Source organism: Frieseomelitta varia, unplaced genomic scaffold, assembly GCF_011392965.1.
Source record: "Frieseomelitta varia isolate USP_RPSP 00005682 unplaced genomic scaffold, Fvar_1.2 scaffold_370, whole genome shotgun sequence".
Lineage (NCBI taxonomy): Eukaryota > Metazoa > Arthropoda > Insecta > Hymenoptera > Apidae > Frieseomelitta > Frieseomelitta varia.
The window spans coordinates 380,669-397,709 of NW_025110113.1; the positions used below are offsets into that span (position 1 = coordinate 380,669).

The window sequence follows — 17,041 nt, forward strand, 5'->3', positions numbered from 1 at the left end:
ATCCTTTCTCGTTGAACTTATCCCCGCCCAACACGCGTCGCGAGTAAAATTTTCAAAGGCAAATCCAACATTTGCCAATCGTTCGTTCGATTCTTTACTTCTTCTTTATCTTCATGTAAAAGGAAAAAATTTATTTTTCTTTTTCCCTTTAAACGAATTGACACGAAGTACGAACGTGGATGTGCCCGATTGCAAATGAATCACTAAACGCGTCAAAATAGATTTCTCAATGGGTAACGTATCTCTCAAACGGGTCATCGCATAATTTCTCTGTCTCGAATCGGACCGCGGAAACTCCACGTTTTTTGTGTTTGTGTTTGCGTGTGTGTTCCTTGTACACCGATTGCGTGTATCGTTAATTAATTCTGATTACGACTAAATCGGTTATAGCTTGATTACATGGTGGCTACATTGTACACCGTGTATTTAAAAAATATCCGACAACACGGACTTCTGAAGTACACCTTCACGCATCATTCGTTACCCAGCTAGTTATTTAAATAGTTATCGGAGAAAAAAGAGGGAGGAAAAGTTACACTTACAGTTTACTATGATACAGCACTGGCATAGTCACGTATGTATGTATGTAGTTTCGGTATTGTACGCGTACGTGTTTCTCACTTTTCTTTTTCTTTTCAATCGTGCACCGGTTTATCCTATCGTAACACGCGCGCGCGTGTATGTGTGTGTGTGTGTGTGTGGATCCCTTTCTCGCTTTTTTTCCCGAATTATTAACACTATACCTACATGGTTTTGAATTTTCCTTCGCGAATGTTAATAATAATGGTAATAATAATAATAATAAAAGTAATAATAGTAATAAAAATAATATTATTCAGAATAATAATAATAGTAATAGTAGAGTAGTAATAGTAAAGATAATATTAATAAAAATCAATAATAATTATAATAGCAATAATAATATTAATAATAATAAATTCATAATAGACAGGGAAATTAATAATAATCGTTATTATTAATCGTAATAATATAGTATAGTATAGTATTTACAGAACGCTTTTCACGCGAGGGTCCGTTTCGATTACGCTTCATAACTACATATTTTGATTGAACTGTACATGTTGGACCCTCGGTTTGAAAAACTGCTTTTTTTTTTTTTCTTCTTCTTCTCCTTCTTCTTCAAAATTAACACGATTTATAAATCCTCCCATTGCTAGCAAATAGCATGTCGTGAATTTCTACTTTTTTTGGTTGCGACACCGTTAATCCGCGTTTTTTCTCGCCTGTTATTAAAGACTCGTCTCTATCCCATAGGACAACTTAGCAGATTACTTTTTTGAGGATTAATTTCAGAATGATCCATAAAATTTAATGGCGCAAAGGTACAACCTTCGGCAACCGTAGCGATCTCTTAATAACAAATTAGCCTAAGTTAACATTACTTAACTTTCCACTAAATTCTGTTCTCCCTTCCTTACATACAACGTTGCTGGGTTTTCTTCATTTCCAATATTATCTTTCCATTTTTTTCATACAGTTCATTTTTTTTCTTTTTGTTATATACTTTGCATCTTGTCACGATAATAATAATAATAGTGGTATATAATAACTGCATATAATCGCTACGCTAATAATATTTGAACTATTAATTATTAATTAACGTTAAGTATACACAACACATTTGTACGATTTCACTCAGCCTGCACGAGCAGCAGCGAGGGAAGATGGTATTAGATGAAAAAGTCATGTGTATGGGGGGGGGGGGGGGTATAAAAGATTGGGCAGGGACATAGTGTGTGTTTCTTTTGTATATGTATATATGTATTTACGGGGAGAACGCATTAATAGTCTCTCTTGATTTCCTGTATGTATAGATTTCAAATAATTGTTTCTCGTCGTTCCACCGGTTGTTTCATAATCGGGGAGCCAAGTTTGAGGTACGAGAATACAGTAAACGTTAAGTTCAAGTGTCCATTGAGCCGACTGTAAAATCTTCGCGGAGCATCTTAAGAAGCAGCACCACATCACGCTGTATCGCTCCTGCACCTTAACTCGGAGATAGAAAGAGGGAACATCATTCGGATTAATTTGGTCGCACCAGTGGTACACTGACTCGTCTCTGAACGTCAGCACTTTGTCAGCGTACCGGACGTAAGTAGTTGTACCTGATCTCCACGAAGCTAGGAACGCAGAACGGATGGAGGTTACTCCCTCTGTTTTCATGACAGAGAGACGGAACAGCGAACCATTCTTTTTAAACGGCTGACATACAATTCGAGATCGTCGTCCGCCCACTAATAATGTAGTCACTCGTATTGACCGACTTCACTAACAGTCACTACAATCCTTCGACAAATTTTGAAAGTTGGTCTTGTGGCGTCATTGGCGTCACTTCACTCGAGTCTGTGCCACTAGTGGGCGGTGGAGCTGGAGATGGATGATGAGGCATGGTACCCGGGTGTCCGGTCGGCGCGCCAGTTCCCCCACTCAGCTGCGAAAGCATCATTTCGCTTGGTCCTCCGAGTTCATGGGCCGGCGAATGTGTCGGTGTGCCATGAGGTGGATGATGATGAGGTGATGGCACCGGCCCTGAACGTGGAGAAGGAACTGGCTGATTACGCGGAGATGGAACTGGTCGTGGAGAAGGGTTTGGCTGAGGAGAACGAATTGGTGGTGGAGATCGAACGGACTGCATTAATTGCTGCTGTACAGAAATCCCCGGAGGTCCCATCACACCTTGCGGGGAAGGTACCGGAGGTGGTGTTGGTTTTAAGCCCGGTTGACCGTATCCTTGTTCGCTAAAGCCACCATAACCTGGAGAAGAATACGCGGAATCGTGGCAAGCGTTAGACCACGAACCAAACGGATCGACGAATCTCGTTTTCTCCAGAATTAAATAATTCTTACCGAGAAGGGACGGCCTTATGGGTCGCTGCTGACCGTAAGGCGGTGCTGGCGGTTGTGTAAATTGTTGCTGCTGCTGTTGCTGCTGTTGTTGTTGCTGCTGCTGCTGCTGTTGTTGCGCTTGCTGCTGTCTCTGCATTACCAGCATTTGCTGTTTATACCATTGCGATTGCTGTTGAACAGGCTGCTGCTGCTGCTGCTGCTGCTGCTGCTGCTGCTGCTGCTGCTGTTGCTGTTGATTTAGCATCGCCTGTATTTGCATTCTGCCTTGCTGCTGCTGCTGCTGTTGGTGTTGCTGCTGCTGCTGCTGTTGATGTTGCTGTTGCTGCTGCTGCTGCTGAGACATCATATGCTGCAAACCAGGTTGTTGCTGCGGCTGATTAGGACCCAAAGGTCCAACTCCTCCGCCGTACTGACCACTTTGTTGCTGATTTAGAGCAAGCGCCTTTTTATTTAAAAAATTATACGATAACAGAAATTATCAAAACCGAAAGTGACGATAGCAAACAATATAGAAAATAATTAATCATCATACCCGTTGTTTGATAAAAGCAGCCATAATAGGTGGATTGCTTTTGAGTATTTGAAGTATTTGATTCTGTTGTTCAGGAGTATGTGGATTCTTAAGAGTTTGCATAAGTTGCTGCAGTACGTGCTTGTGCATGTTACTTTGAGTCTGTGGTCCAACTTGACTAACTGGACCACCGAGAACTCCCGCTTGCCTTGGCATCTGACCCATAGCTATTCCTGGTTGTCCTTGATGCTGCTGTTGTTGCTGCATCAATTGTTGTGGCGTTTGTTGTCGCAAGCCAGGATTCTGTTGCATCACAGCATTCGGTTGATACCTACTGCAAATAAACATGCACATAGTTTAATATATTGTATCTTTTCACGATGTAACATTTTAGTTACTCTTTTCAAAGGCTTACCTCGCTGTCCATTGATCCATTGGAATAAGATGCGTACCACCAGGATTCGGCATTTGAACAGGCATTGGCCGTTGCATCTGAGGTGGAGGCATTACACCACCCGTTTGTCCTCCTACACCAACTCCAACACCAACGCCACCACTTGGTGTTACTTTACCGTAACCATGTGGCACTTGTTGCCGTGCAGCTTCTTCTTGTACTTGTTTAACAACTTGCAAAACGTGAGCAGGTGGCGTTTGAGTTCCAGGTTTTAAACCAATTCCAGGTTGATGCGGCGAAGGTAAATTGGTAGGACTGACACCTGGTTTCATAGCAACACCTGTGGTCATAGTAACATTGGAACTCTGTTGTCCAGACTGCATCGCTCCAACTGGACCTGTAGGTCTCGTATTCATCACAGCCATTCGTCTCCTAAAACAAATTGAGAACATATATAAGTATCTTTGGAAATTGTTAATCTAAATTAATACTATTATTATCGTATATTATTAACATATTCACCTTAACAACTGCGCTTGTTGCAACCGTTGTTGAAGCTGTTGTTGCTTCAATTTATGCTTAATGTTCGAACAGAATGGTACAAGACATTTAGTCTCTTGGCAGTGTTTAGCATGATAACAGCACAACGCGATCAATTGTTTACATATTGGACAACCACCATTCGTTTTTCGTTTGCAAACTTTAGTATGCGTTACTACTCTCTTCATCTTCTGACAACTTGTTAGACGACAATTAGCATCCCTACACTGACACGCATGTACCAACGACTGAATACATCTTTGTATTGAAAGTTTGCGCGCCTCCTATTGTAAAATTAAAATATTTGTTATAAATATCCGTAGCAATGAATAATCAATAATTTCTTAATATATTTAATATATTTTTACCTGTGGATTAGCTTGTTTGGCATCGGCCGGCGATGAACCGTCATCCAAATCTAAACCAAGTTTCTCCATGTGATGAGGATGACCATCTTTTTCTTTACAACTTATACACAGATCAAAGTCCTGGGAAATGGACGATTGTAATATGTAATGGGTAATTATTTGTAACATGTACGCGTGTAAAGATAATTAATCTGATACTTACGTCACAAACCGTACAATGATATCTTGTTTCTACATGACTCTTACAATTATTACAAGTATAAACAAATTTGTCTTGACCTTGGTTGTGCAATTCATATAGCATAGACATAGAACTAAATTTCGCACGCCTTAAGGAAGAGAATTCGTAATGTCTTTCTCTGGCCATTGTAAGGAAAGCATCACGGCCGTCCATAAGATCACAATTAATAACTGGGTCAGGATCTTGAATAGGCTATATTGTCAAGGATAAGAACACGAATTAGTTATTTAAAAAGCAAAAAGCATAAAATAATTCTCAAACACTTACTGCTAAACTGGCTGCACTTTGAGCGCTATGCAACCTAATAACAAAGAATACTTCTTTATGTTTTTCCATAGTGGCAAAAATTTTCGCGGAAAGATCGTTTCCCGTTTGTGGGGTATTAGACTTTTTACTATTTTTTCTTTGATTTGCTTTAGATTTATTGGATTTCTTGGCTTTCTTTTGTCCTTTCTTTTTACCGTCTGGTCCTGTTTCAGAATCTTCCGACAAAGAGAAAATCTGTAACAAAACAGCCATGTGCAACATGATCAATTTTTCGTCGGCTACCATCTTTAGCAATATATCACTAAAACTGTACTTACTTTATTAGCTGCCGCAGCTTCCGCAGCCTCCGCTTGCTTACGTTTTTCTTCTTCTTCCTGATCTAATTCTTTGATACTTTCTTCTAACACATTTGGCCAAAAATCACCTTCAAAATATGGTAAATCAGCTGCTGATGTAAGTTTGTCTTCCATCGCTTGTTTTAAAATGTCCTAGAATTAATAAATTTAAAAAAAAATTAATTTTCATTTAATTTTTCAAACAACAATTAATTAAACATTTAATTTTAATTGTAGTCTGCTAATCCTATGTTTAAATTTATACATTAAAAGAAAACATTAGCTTTTGCAGACATTAATTTTAGTCTCACTTGACACCCAAGAATAATAATAAATTCTTAGATAACACTCGAGACTGTATCATTCATTAATCGTGCATCGATACTAACTTTGTAATCAAGTACGATCCTCTCAACCATGCCTTTGTCCAACATTTTCTTATACCATTCTTGTAATCTTTTAGGCTTTGGAATTTTTTGTTCTTGGGGATGGCAGTGGAAAATGTAATCGTCACCTTCTGAGGGAGGACAAGCCCAAATATGAGCCATAGTATATCTGTACAGAGAAAGTTCGTAATGAGCATCAACATTGAGAGAAACCATCATTGTATAAATTTTACAAACAGTATTTAATTTACCCCAATTGTTTTGCATAATCTAAATATCCGAGAAGAATTTCGTGATATACCGCTGTTCGGAATTGTCTAGGCCGGAAAAAGTGTACAGAATCCAAATACGCAATATAGACTCTTCGAGTATTGGGTGGTGTACATTCGCTACCATATTCTTGCACATGCATGCCGAAAAAACATACATCGGTACCATCGACTTCTTCAAATGCAAACAAGGCTTTCGCTCTATATGGAAATTCACCAGGCATTTCACCATTTTCCACAAATCGACTTCTCATTCCTGGTTTCACTTCGACAACTTTATCGCTGGATGCTACAACTCTGATTGCAACTTCCCCAGCACCAGCTTCCTTTTTCTTTAAGAAATTGTTCACACGTGTTTCGATATAGGTACCTAATTTAGTAACTGGTAAACGTTTAGCATTAAATTTATTCTCTTTGCGTTTTTGACCTTTCTTCTTCAAGCAATTATCACAAGTAAATCTGTTAGGAAAAGTTCAAGTACATATAAAACTTACATACATACATACATATACATTTATTTTCTGAGAAGAAATTTTACTTACCCTAATGGCCAAATTGATTCCATGTGAAGCACACAAATCTGATGCACCTTTCTACCGCAATCTGTACACACAACAAAAGGCTCCAATTCCAAATGATCATTCTTCATTTCCTGGAACTGTTCCTTTTTAATGGCACTGCAATAAAATATAACAATTTAATTTCGTGTACGACAAACGTTGATAATGTATTTATATTTCGAAACTTACGTTTGTGGTTGTGTTGGATCGTCTCCTAACGTCACAGTGTCACCAGGAATGTCGTTGAAACATTTCTGACAGAAGGTGTATCTGTCGGAAACAAGACCATATGCCTTTAAACTACTGTTCCAACCGATAGTATTTCCAAATTTCAATTCGTCAATGTCATGCGTGCATCATACGAAGATCAATTTTTTTTCACGCCCCAATAGATGTATCCAAACGTCGATTATCCAATTTTGACAAATATTTGTTTGTATTTGCAATTATACACATGCAAGTAGTGTTTTGCCAATTATATGTTCAGATCCGTTCAGTTTTTTTTTATTATTTTTTTTTAACATTATATTTTTATTCCAAAAATTGTAGAGAGTCATCATTTTTCGTGTAATTAACATATTTTTTTTCATTATTTTTCATTTATCATAAATACAATTTATTTTACATTATTTATGTTTTCATTTTAAGTGTCAGGTATCCAATTTCAATCGTCCAATTTCCAAGTATCAATTTTCGTGGCATGAAGTAGTAGAGTCAGAAAGAAGCAAGGGGCGCGGGCAACACAAGAAGCAAGCAGCAAACAAGGATTTGTGTGTGCGTGCGCAACCCATGGGTAGAGCGAAGGTAACATACAAAGAAGAGAAGAGTGCCATAGTTAGACACCGTATAATATATACATAAATTACTTAAATGCATATACTCAAGAGCAATAATAATAAATTTCTCTTGTTAAAAATTATTTTGCATTTTCTAAATTATTTATAAAGCAAAATAGATAATTAAAAAGCATCTAAACTTTAAGGATTACTATAGAAAGCTCTATATCCCTTAAGTATATGCGTAATAAAATTTCAACTTCATATGTGCGAACGTTACGAAAAATGCATTCATTGACAAATGTTTCAGAATTATAAAAAAGAAAAAAAGAAAAAAAAAAGAGAAAACGTGTAGGTCAGGAGACTGGCCTGTATCGACTGGTATGACCGAAACAGGCTAATTTAGCCTGCCAATTTAATCTGGCGTATTCGGTTACAGAACATTTTCTTTTTGAAATAAAAATGTACTATGAAAGTCGAATGCGCCTAAAGGTAACTCGAATTCTCTAAAATTCAACTAATGTCAGTAATCTTTGAAGACAGTTGGGAGCAACAGAAGTCATTAACAAGATATCTAGTTGTCTAAGTAAAGAAATTACTAAAGGGCAAGATGGAGAAAAACCTACTAACATATTCCCTTCATGCAGAATAATTTTTCAATTATTAAATAAATTTTTCTGTTTTACATAGTTATTTAATTAGAACTCCTCCGTAAACTGACCTATTTTGGTAGGAATAGTATTTTGCATCCCTTGGTATTGTACAAAGCTGTTTTCCGTAGCAACATAGTACTTGTGGATTGAACGTGTATTTTCTTCCACAACAATATCCCAAGGCTTGCATCACAGGATCAATTTCTTGCTCAAAGACTTCAGAAAGCTAAAATTAATGAAAAGATTTATAATTCGCGAGTCATTATTGACATCGATATGATGGGATAATAATTTTGAAATAAATATACCTTTGTACAATATCTGTAAACACGTGATGTTTTACGATTGTAAAGCCATGCATTGTCAAACATCATCCATACATCATCAACGTATTCCCATGGGTCACTGTATTGACCTGTGTCCAATTTTCTTTTGATTGTTGAAAGATCCATCGGTTTCTTGACAATGTCAAAGTAATCGGGAATTCCTAATGCTTGGGGATCGACAGGCTGTCTAAATGGTATAGATTCCGGGTCTTGACGATAAAGTTTTTCTAATGTTGGCATTAATGCTTGACGCAGTTCATCTGGTTTGAACAAACACAACCGTTTCTTATCCGTTGATGTTCCGGTTGGTTGTATCGGTTCAGGAACTAATGGTTTTATATCTGGCGTTGTTGTATCTTGACTGGATATTGGTGTCACAGGCTCTTCTTTAATAGTGGGAGGTTCTTCTTTTACAATGCTCTCACTAGATCCCTCTTCCATTGGTTCTGTTTTGATTTCAGTTTTAATAGACACATCGTTATTGACGCTTTTACCGCCATCCATTCTGTGATTCTCAGAACCATCCTCTGTTTTGATTTCCATTTTTATATTCTCTTCCTTAATAGAATCCAATTTTCCCTTATTGTTATTCATTGGTGGACTAGGAGAATTATCACGACCTAAAGCAGCTGTAATAGCAGCCATTTGCGAAGACATGGACGAAGTTCTTGGTGCATTTAATGCAGCCCTCTCCTGAGATGTCATGCCTTTCCCAAGACTTGCAAGACCAGCAGGAGACGGTGTAGTAGCAGGATGAGGTGGTGTTTGATTGGCGGAAGAAACTGTCTGATTTGGAGTTATCAGTGAAGGAACTAGTGGTGTATTAGGTGTGGAAGTTGTAGATTGAGGTCCATTCGTTGTTGTTGCTGGGCCAGGGCTAGGTCCACTAGAAGCAGGAGGTGGTATTGTTTGCGGAGTTGATGTGCTGATGCCACTGTCGCTAGGCGTTGAAACTGACAAAGGCCGACTATTGTTGAATTGATTTTGCTGCTGGTTACTTTGCTGTTGCATACCGCTAAATGGTGACGGTGCCTGCGGCATTGAGGTCGTAGTAGCACTTTGATTCGAAGTACTTGTTGGTTGTTGCGGTTGCGACTGACTTGGTTGTTGTTGAGGCTGTTGCGTTGACTGCTGCTGCTGCTGTTGTTGCTGTTGATGTTGATGTGCAATTGCAGCCTGAGCTTGCACCAATCTAACTTTCATAATGTCGGAAAATTGATGTTGATTCTGTACAGGAGAGCTGTTAGGTAAACCAGAAGTACCGTTTGAGGTTGGAAATTGACTAGTTGTTGCAGACGTAGTGGTTGTTGTTAAACTTGGTTGCGACATTTGCGGTTGTCCAAAAGGACTGAGACCAGGATTTGACACGACGTTGGGATTAGAAGTTGATTGTCCGTTTGGACTAGGGCCAGGTGGACCGACCAAAATTCCTGCCTGCTGTTGCTGTTGTTGTTGCTGCTGTTGCATTTGTTGTTGAACTTGCACTTGAGCCTGAGCCTGAGCTTGAGCCTGAGCCTGTGCTTGAGCCTGGGCTTGGACGTTCGTTTGGGCCTGAACCTGTATTTGTTGCTGTTGTTGCGCTTGTTGTTGCTGGGGAAACTGCATTCTATTGTGCTGAATATTGGTCATTGCAGGTAAAGCTCCAAGCTGTCCCATCCCTGGCGAATGACTACGTAAACTAGGAGTAACTGTTCCAACTGGTCGTGATGGTGGAACAGTGCCTACACCCGGGGGAGCACATGGCCTTAAACCGGGGCCAGATGTTCCTGCAGGTTGTGGTTGTTGTTGTTGCTGCTGCTGTGCTTGTAATTGCTGTTGCTGTTGTTCTTTCCGCTTTTGTCGTTTTTCTTCCAATTCTTTCTGAATTTTGTATATTTTTTCGGCAAGCAAATGATAATATTCTGATCTTGAATTGGCCATTTCGTACATGTCGCCTTCAACTTTTCTTGCATATGCAACGAGATTATGCATTCTCTTGTCGAGCATAGCCTGCGGATCGGGAGTTGGAAATATTGCTTGAACCAATTTATGAACAAGATGATTTCTAAGATCCGGTGTCACGGTTTGATGCCAATCCTTCGATTCCTGTACCGATGTTGCTGTTACTTGACCTGGTTGAAGTCCAGCTGGAAGCTGAAGGTTAGCTAACCTATTTTCATTTGGAACACTAAGTTGTGCTGAATCATTCAAACCAAATAATTGCTGCATGTTAACCGATTGCTGTATATTTGCGGCAGTTGCGGCAGCAGCAGGCGTGGGGCCACTGGTAGGTGCTGCTTGATTACCAGCAACTCCGACTGTGTTGGGATCAGAATTTAAAGGAAGAGACACATTTGGAGCAACAACTTGTTGCCCAGCACCAACTACTGACTGACCTGGTGCACTCTGAGTTGGAGGCTGAGCTAATCTGACATTCCCTATCGCACCAGGTGCTCCCTGCATGTTAGGTGTAGGCATTCTTCTAGTAACACATTGACTAGCTACTAAACCAGCTGTTGTAGTAGGACATGGAATACCTAACGCGTCGTATGCTCTTCTCATCTCGGTTTGACTTGGATTTGGTTGACTATTTGGTTGTGTTGTAGATGCTGCAGCAGTATTTGTTGTTTTATTTTTGTTCGCTTGCTTCAAAGGTAAACACACAGGACAATCATTACGGTTGCAATGTTTCCAGTGACTAATAATTTGTCTGGAAGAGCTACAATGTGGCACCGTACAGTTTTTCCCTGCTTGACAAGCGGTCATATGAGTCAATACATTTTTCATAGTTTTACAATCTGGCAATGAACATTGCCAAACATCACCGTTTGCTTGACTTTCGCGTCGTTGACATTTATGCGCATGAAGTAAAAGAACTAATTGTTGCTGAATAAGTTTACGTTTTTCTGGATCAGCGGTTGACTTTGTAGCACCTAGTGACACATAGATATTACTTAATTACATTTCATTAATGAAATAAATTTATTTAAAAGCAAAAACAAATAATTACCAGTTGGAGCACCGGTACCGGGTATTTGGCCCTGAGTAGCTTGCTGTGGACCAGGTTGACCACCACTTGGTGCACCAGACTGAGGTTGAGCTGGACTTGGAGCAGGTGGTTGAGCTTGCTGTGCCATACCACCTTCTTGACCACCCACAACATTTGTGGAACCAATGGGACCAGCCGTTCCTCCAAATCTACCACCTTGCATGGCAGTCATATTTGTACCAACTCCTTTTGGTTGTGGTGTAACAACTCCAACAGGACTGTTAGTACATACAGTGACTCCAGGCCCTTGTCCACTAGCTGGAGATCCTATTTAAAAATTGTGTATTTAATGATATTCTACAATTTATTAATTATATATAGAGGACATCTCACATAAACACTCTGTGTGTCTAATTGATATAATTACCATAACCGTAAGGACTTGATGCACCTATTTGTCCCATATTTGGCATATTTGTCATGTTTGGAGGAGCTTGGATTCTTGGGCCTCCTTGACCAGGACCAACAATACCAACTTGATGTACTTGTTGATGTGGACTTTGACCCCTTGCTGGACCAACCATATGAGCTTGTTGCTGTTGTTGCATGGCTACAGCTCTAGTATTCATTATTCCAGGTCCATTTTGCATTTGAGCAACACCATGTGGTCCACTGGGATGATGAATTCCTTGAGTATTAGGGCCCATCATGGTTACCTAACCAGAGAATAATTTGATTGTATACTCTATACAAAATATGCTACTTTCATATACATAATTCTTCAATTTCAATATAACTCACAGTGTTTAAAGGTTGTTTGTTCAAACTATTGGTTACAATTAAACTTCCACCTGCCATTCCACCCATATTGTTATTTCCACTAGCACTGCTGGTCATAACTAAAGCAGAATTTATTCCACCTGGCATTGACATGGTAGGATTACTTCCAGCCATGCTCATTGACGATTGAAGGCCTCCCATTGAATTTGCAATGGACATTTGATTATTTGCCAAGGAGCTGGCTATACTACTTGGTAAATTTCCCAGACTCACGACCATTTGTGGATCAACTACTTTAGAGACAGAAACATTTGGTGGAGATTGCATATTTGGACTTTTATTACCCAAAGTTCCAGCAGCCATTACTAAAGAATTTGCAACCAAATTTTTGTTGCCCTGTTTTGGAAAAAGTCAAGATTAGACAGTATTTCTTGTACATGCATATAAAATACATGTAATATATACGAACTTGTTGTTGTATTAAATGATGTGAAAGCTGTTGTTGTTGAACGTGCTGTCTAAGTTCTGAATCAAGGGCACCATTTTGCTGCCCTGGACCTGGGCCTGTCGCTGGTGGTTTAGCACTTTCAGTTGCAGAACCCCAAGAACCCGATGACAATAGATCATCAGGTAGATCATTCTCAAGATCAAACATATCTGTGTTTGTTATATAATCTGAGAATAAACATTTGCATTAGTAACAGCATTTTAATATATACACTGCTGTGAAAGATACTAGTTATTAAAGAAGTAAACTGTTTAATAACTAATGATATTAAACATCTTTTTTATAAGCTGCATATAAATAACAAAGTTGTTGAAAAAAGTTCAACACAATGACTAATTACTTCCTTAAATAACCAGTTTAAAATATTATTTTCAGATTATGATATTAAATATAACATATACCATAGAGACCAAAGAACCATTAGTAAATGATATAAAGGTAAGATTCAGCACCGTCACCATAGCTTTTATCTAAAGATTTAACAATAAAATCTTTGTACTGTAATGTAATGTATTGCATATTGTATAATATACCTGCATGTAAATATGTATGTACATAAAATATATGCATACATGCATATATTTTATGATATTTATATATATTATAGTTTGAATTACAGAAAATTATATTTGTTCAAATTATATTAACAGTGTTTGAAAAATATATTTGTCATATGAAAGTATCTCTTTAACTTACTTGACTATCCATGATTGACCATATAACAACGGAGAAAAAAGGGGTCAAATGCAAATTTAAAAAAAAAAAAATAGAAAAAAGAAAATAAAACAATAAAAAGATTCTACACAAACTACATGTAAATATAAACAAACAAATACATAAATAAATAAGACATGAGACATACACTGTGTGAGCATAACTTAAAGGAGTTTATACTACAGCAGAATAAAAATTTCTTCACAATAAAGACGTGCTAAACTACAAAAGCAGCAAAGCTACTGATGGCAAATTTGAGTAGACAGTCATGCGAAGAAATCAGTCACTCTAAAGACTATTTACAACTATTTATAAATGAAATATTTTTTAATGTTGTAACATTAAAAAAAAAGTTTCTGAAACTCTTATAAATAATGTAAGTCAGTTTATTTCAATTAAGATATCAATTATCTGTAAAATATAAAAACAATTATGTACAAAACATCATTGTTACCTACCTAATAACCTAGTTTAATTTTATTTCATTGAAGATATAATCACATTTTATTTCGAAATTTATACACAATAATTAACATCACTTCATCCTAATACAAAGTTTTAGAGCTCTATACATGTGTGTCGCATGTCCATATTATATTTATCACTCATAAATGCATTTGAAGCTCATAATATATCTATTTATATTTTCATAGTATATGTTAAATTAAAACATTTTTTTTCTATAATACTTAGAATGATCCAATTTTTCTCCAATATTATGTAAAAGAAATAAATTTCTCTCAATTTGAGGCAAGATACTTGTTACATTTATTTGTTCTTAAGTTCTATGATATAAATATAATTCTCATTATGGGTTTTACAAATAGCAACAATAAATCAACTTTATAGAACCATAGTGACAATATGCTAAAACTATGTACATTTTTTCTTTTAAGAATACAAACACTTGTGAATTATTTTAGCAGTAAATTATGACACAAATTGGAAGTAATTAAATGATTTTACAACTTTATGATACTAATAAATGAGATGAATGGACAGACAAACAAATTCTGTAGTGCTGGACTTATTATTTTTGAACTTTTTGCTGGGTTTTGTAATAATATTTACTTCTTTTCTGGATGGTATGGTTGTTCCAATGTGGCTGCAGCTGATGCTGTTGCAGATGTAGCTGCTGTTGTGGCGGGCCCTGCATTTGTTGCATGTTACCACTGCCACCTCCCCCGTAGTTTGTATAAGCATGGTGCATCATTAGAGGCGCCATACCCACTACATATATCACAGTTTTTATTTCAGACTGTGGAAAAACTGTCTATGCTTTCTGGATCACAGCTTTTAAGCAGCAGAAATGGTCTAAATTTTGTTTGAAATGCAACTACTGACAGATATTAGATGAATTAATATTTACAATATCAAAGACTATGTCTGCCACTTTATGTAACCTGACTAAATCTTGTGATTGATACATCAAGTATTTAAGTGACAGTCATTACTGGTTTGATATGAGATTACATGAGATATTATTGAGTTCAGAAACTGTTAAGGTGATCAGATAGCAAATAAGAATCAAGAGATGGTTAGCGCATCAATCATGCTAGCATAATGTCTTTTTTTAATTATTCAAACTTCCATGCATTTGCCATGCACTACAAAAATAAAATGAAAACTAAATTCAAAGGTAACTAAAAAATTTACAAAATACTATTATTCATTTAGGTTAAATTTAAATAAGAGAAAGAACGTGCAACAAGACAGAAGTTATAGATTATTTAGTACAAACGGTTATTTTTTAAACACGGTGTAGTTCTATAACCTCTGAGCAAAATTTATACACTATATCCAAATTGCCTAAATTTTCGGCGATTTACAAATTTTCAGCTTAAATAAATTATTTTTTATTAACACATATACGGAATTATTTAATTTCAAAACGTACGTAAAAATACTATAAAGTAAAAATTACACAAAACACTCATTAATACCAATGCTGTCACAACTGAAGATATTCCTCGAGTATCAGTATTTACTGACATAAGTTTTCGCATAAATTTACACGAATAATTACAAGTGCGTAGAACGATTTTTAAATGATTGATCGCATTAATAAAAATACATTAGACAATTCATGATATAGTGTAACTCCCGCGACCGTATTTCTTGAATAATTTAGGTTAGTTTATAAACAATTAACTAACAACCAGAAACAGATTTCAATCGTTCCACATGACGCATAAGCAAAGTAAAATCGTACAATTTTAGAATACACTGAATAATACAGGGCCCTGTCAAAAGGTAACACTCGTAACATAAAACGATATAATCAGCTACAACCACAGCACTTTCCTAAATGTTGAAAACCTGTACAAAAAATGTAGTAGGGAGAGAGAGAGAGAGAGAGAGAGAAACAGCGTGATTATCTATTGGACACATTGTTTTTGGTAAAGATAAATGACACGAAGACAACAACAAAAAAGGTGCGTCTCTTAAGAAAAACCGAAGCATCCGAAATACGTGGGCAATTTTGCTCAAAGGTTGCACCCGTCAACAGCTAATTGACAGTGTGCCTTCGATAAATTAGCGAGCATACATTTCTTAATGTAATAAGGAAGATATATGTGCGATATCATGTAATTAGAAAAACTGGTATATGCTACTTGCGACGTTTATCCTCGAAAGGTTAGTCGCGGCAGCGACTTCGACTAGGATTGAGCAAAGTTTTGTCGCGATGAAAAATGAAAGAACTTACCCGCGGAATCTGAAGTCCCCTGGAAAGGATCGCCGAGCTTCGGCCGCTTATTCGGCGGACCGTCCACCAGGTGGTCGGCCATGGTTCCTTTTCAGGGTTAATTATTTCTTGTTTCAGGCTGTTTACTCCCGGTAGCAAGTAAGCGGCGGCGGCGGCGGCAGCAAGTCGGGACGACCGCACGCACGCACGCACGCAGGCACGTATACACGGGTATACACACACGGACGAAAACGCTGCACTACGCCACTAGGAAGATCGGTGCTGATGCTGATGATACTTTTACCACTGCTGCTATTGCTGCTGCCTCCTCCTCTTCGGTGAAACCGCGAAAATTCACCAAGCTCCTAACATATTCGCAAGCATGACAATAACAATGAAAACCGCGGCGCGTGGAGCGTCCCCGAGCACGCTTCGGTACACGATCAACCATTGGGCATCGTCGGGGGTACGTCGAACCCCGCGCTCAAAGCCCACACACACAGTAAATTTTTCGATGGGCGCACTGGCCACTCGCGCGACAACGGGACAGACCGATGAGTTAACTAGACTATCGATATCGCAATACCGAGGATCACCAATTTTATTTAAATGCACAAAACCACCAAACCAGTTCTCACGTTATATTTCGTTTAGTCGGTCGCACACGACTCGTCAAACACTCGAGTGTGGCGAACTGGCTGCGCGCACGGCGCTAGCTCGCAGCAACGATATCGCTCTCGAGGCCCGCTGGCACCATCTTTCTCTCCTCTTCTCTCGCCTTGGCACACTGCGACACGGGGCGCGCGAATGATCACCGCGGACGCGGCTCGCTTTCCCCACACATTCGAGGTAATCACGGACGCCAGGAGGCGAAGACGATCAAATGAGTCG

General features: G+C 38.1%; 1 protein-coding gene across 5 annotated transcripts; it reads right to left on the reverse strand.

The window, feature by feature from the left end:
* Positions 1–1,132: 1,132 nt before the first annotated feature.
* LOC122530975 (histone acetyltransferase p300) lies at positions 1,133–16,845 on the reverse strand. 5 transcript variants are annotated; one of them, XM_043658430.1, is made up of 21 exons: positions 16,172–16,845; positions 14,536–14,694; positions 12,712–12,917; positions 12,264–12,638; positions 11,890–12,178; positions 11,484–11,789; positions 8,477–11,406; positions 8,237–8,394; positions 6,929–7,009; positions 6,722–6,856; positions 6,162–6,638; positions 5,914–6,079; positions 5,507–5,677; positions 5,190–5,423; positions 4,884–5,114; positions 4,682–4,801; positions 4,296–4,597; positions 3,795–4,205; positions 3,401–3,713; positions 2,869–3,310; positions 1,133–2,775 (listed from the first exon to the last, which is right to left on the reverse strand). In XM_043658430.1, exons 1-21 carry the CDS (start codon positions 16,251–16,253, stop codon positions 2,300–2,302), a joined length of 8,064 nt encoding a protein of 2,687 aa, XP_043514365.1. In that variant the 5' UTR covers positions 16,254–16,845; the 3' UTR covers positions 1,133–2,299. The 5 variants fall into 5 exon arrangements, with proteins under 5 accessions (XP_043514365.1, XP_043514367.1, XP_043514364.1 ...); XM_043658432.1 differs by lacking the exon at positions 14,536–14,694; XM_043658429.1 differs by having other exon boundaries at positions 1,133–3,310; positions 6,929–7,039.
* Positions 16,846–17,041: the final 196 nt, after the last annotated feature.

What these genes read in the sequence shown, in the direction of transcription:
- LOC122530975 (XM_043658428.1), bottom strand. Translation starts at nt 16,253, where the DNA reads ATGGCCGACCACCTGGTGGACGGTCCGCCGAATAAGCGGCCGAAGCTC. An exon ending in ACAAACAACCTTTAAACACT is followed by an intron (nt 12,179 to 12,263) that starts GTGAGTTATATT and finishes TTCTCTGGTTAG; the next exon opens with GTAACCATGATGGGCCCTAA. An exon ending in CAACAAGCGCAGTTGTTAAG is followed by an intron (nt 4,206 to 4,295) that starts GTGAATATGTTA and finishes AATTTGTTTTAG; the next exon opens with GAGACGAATGGCTGTGATGA.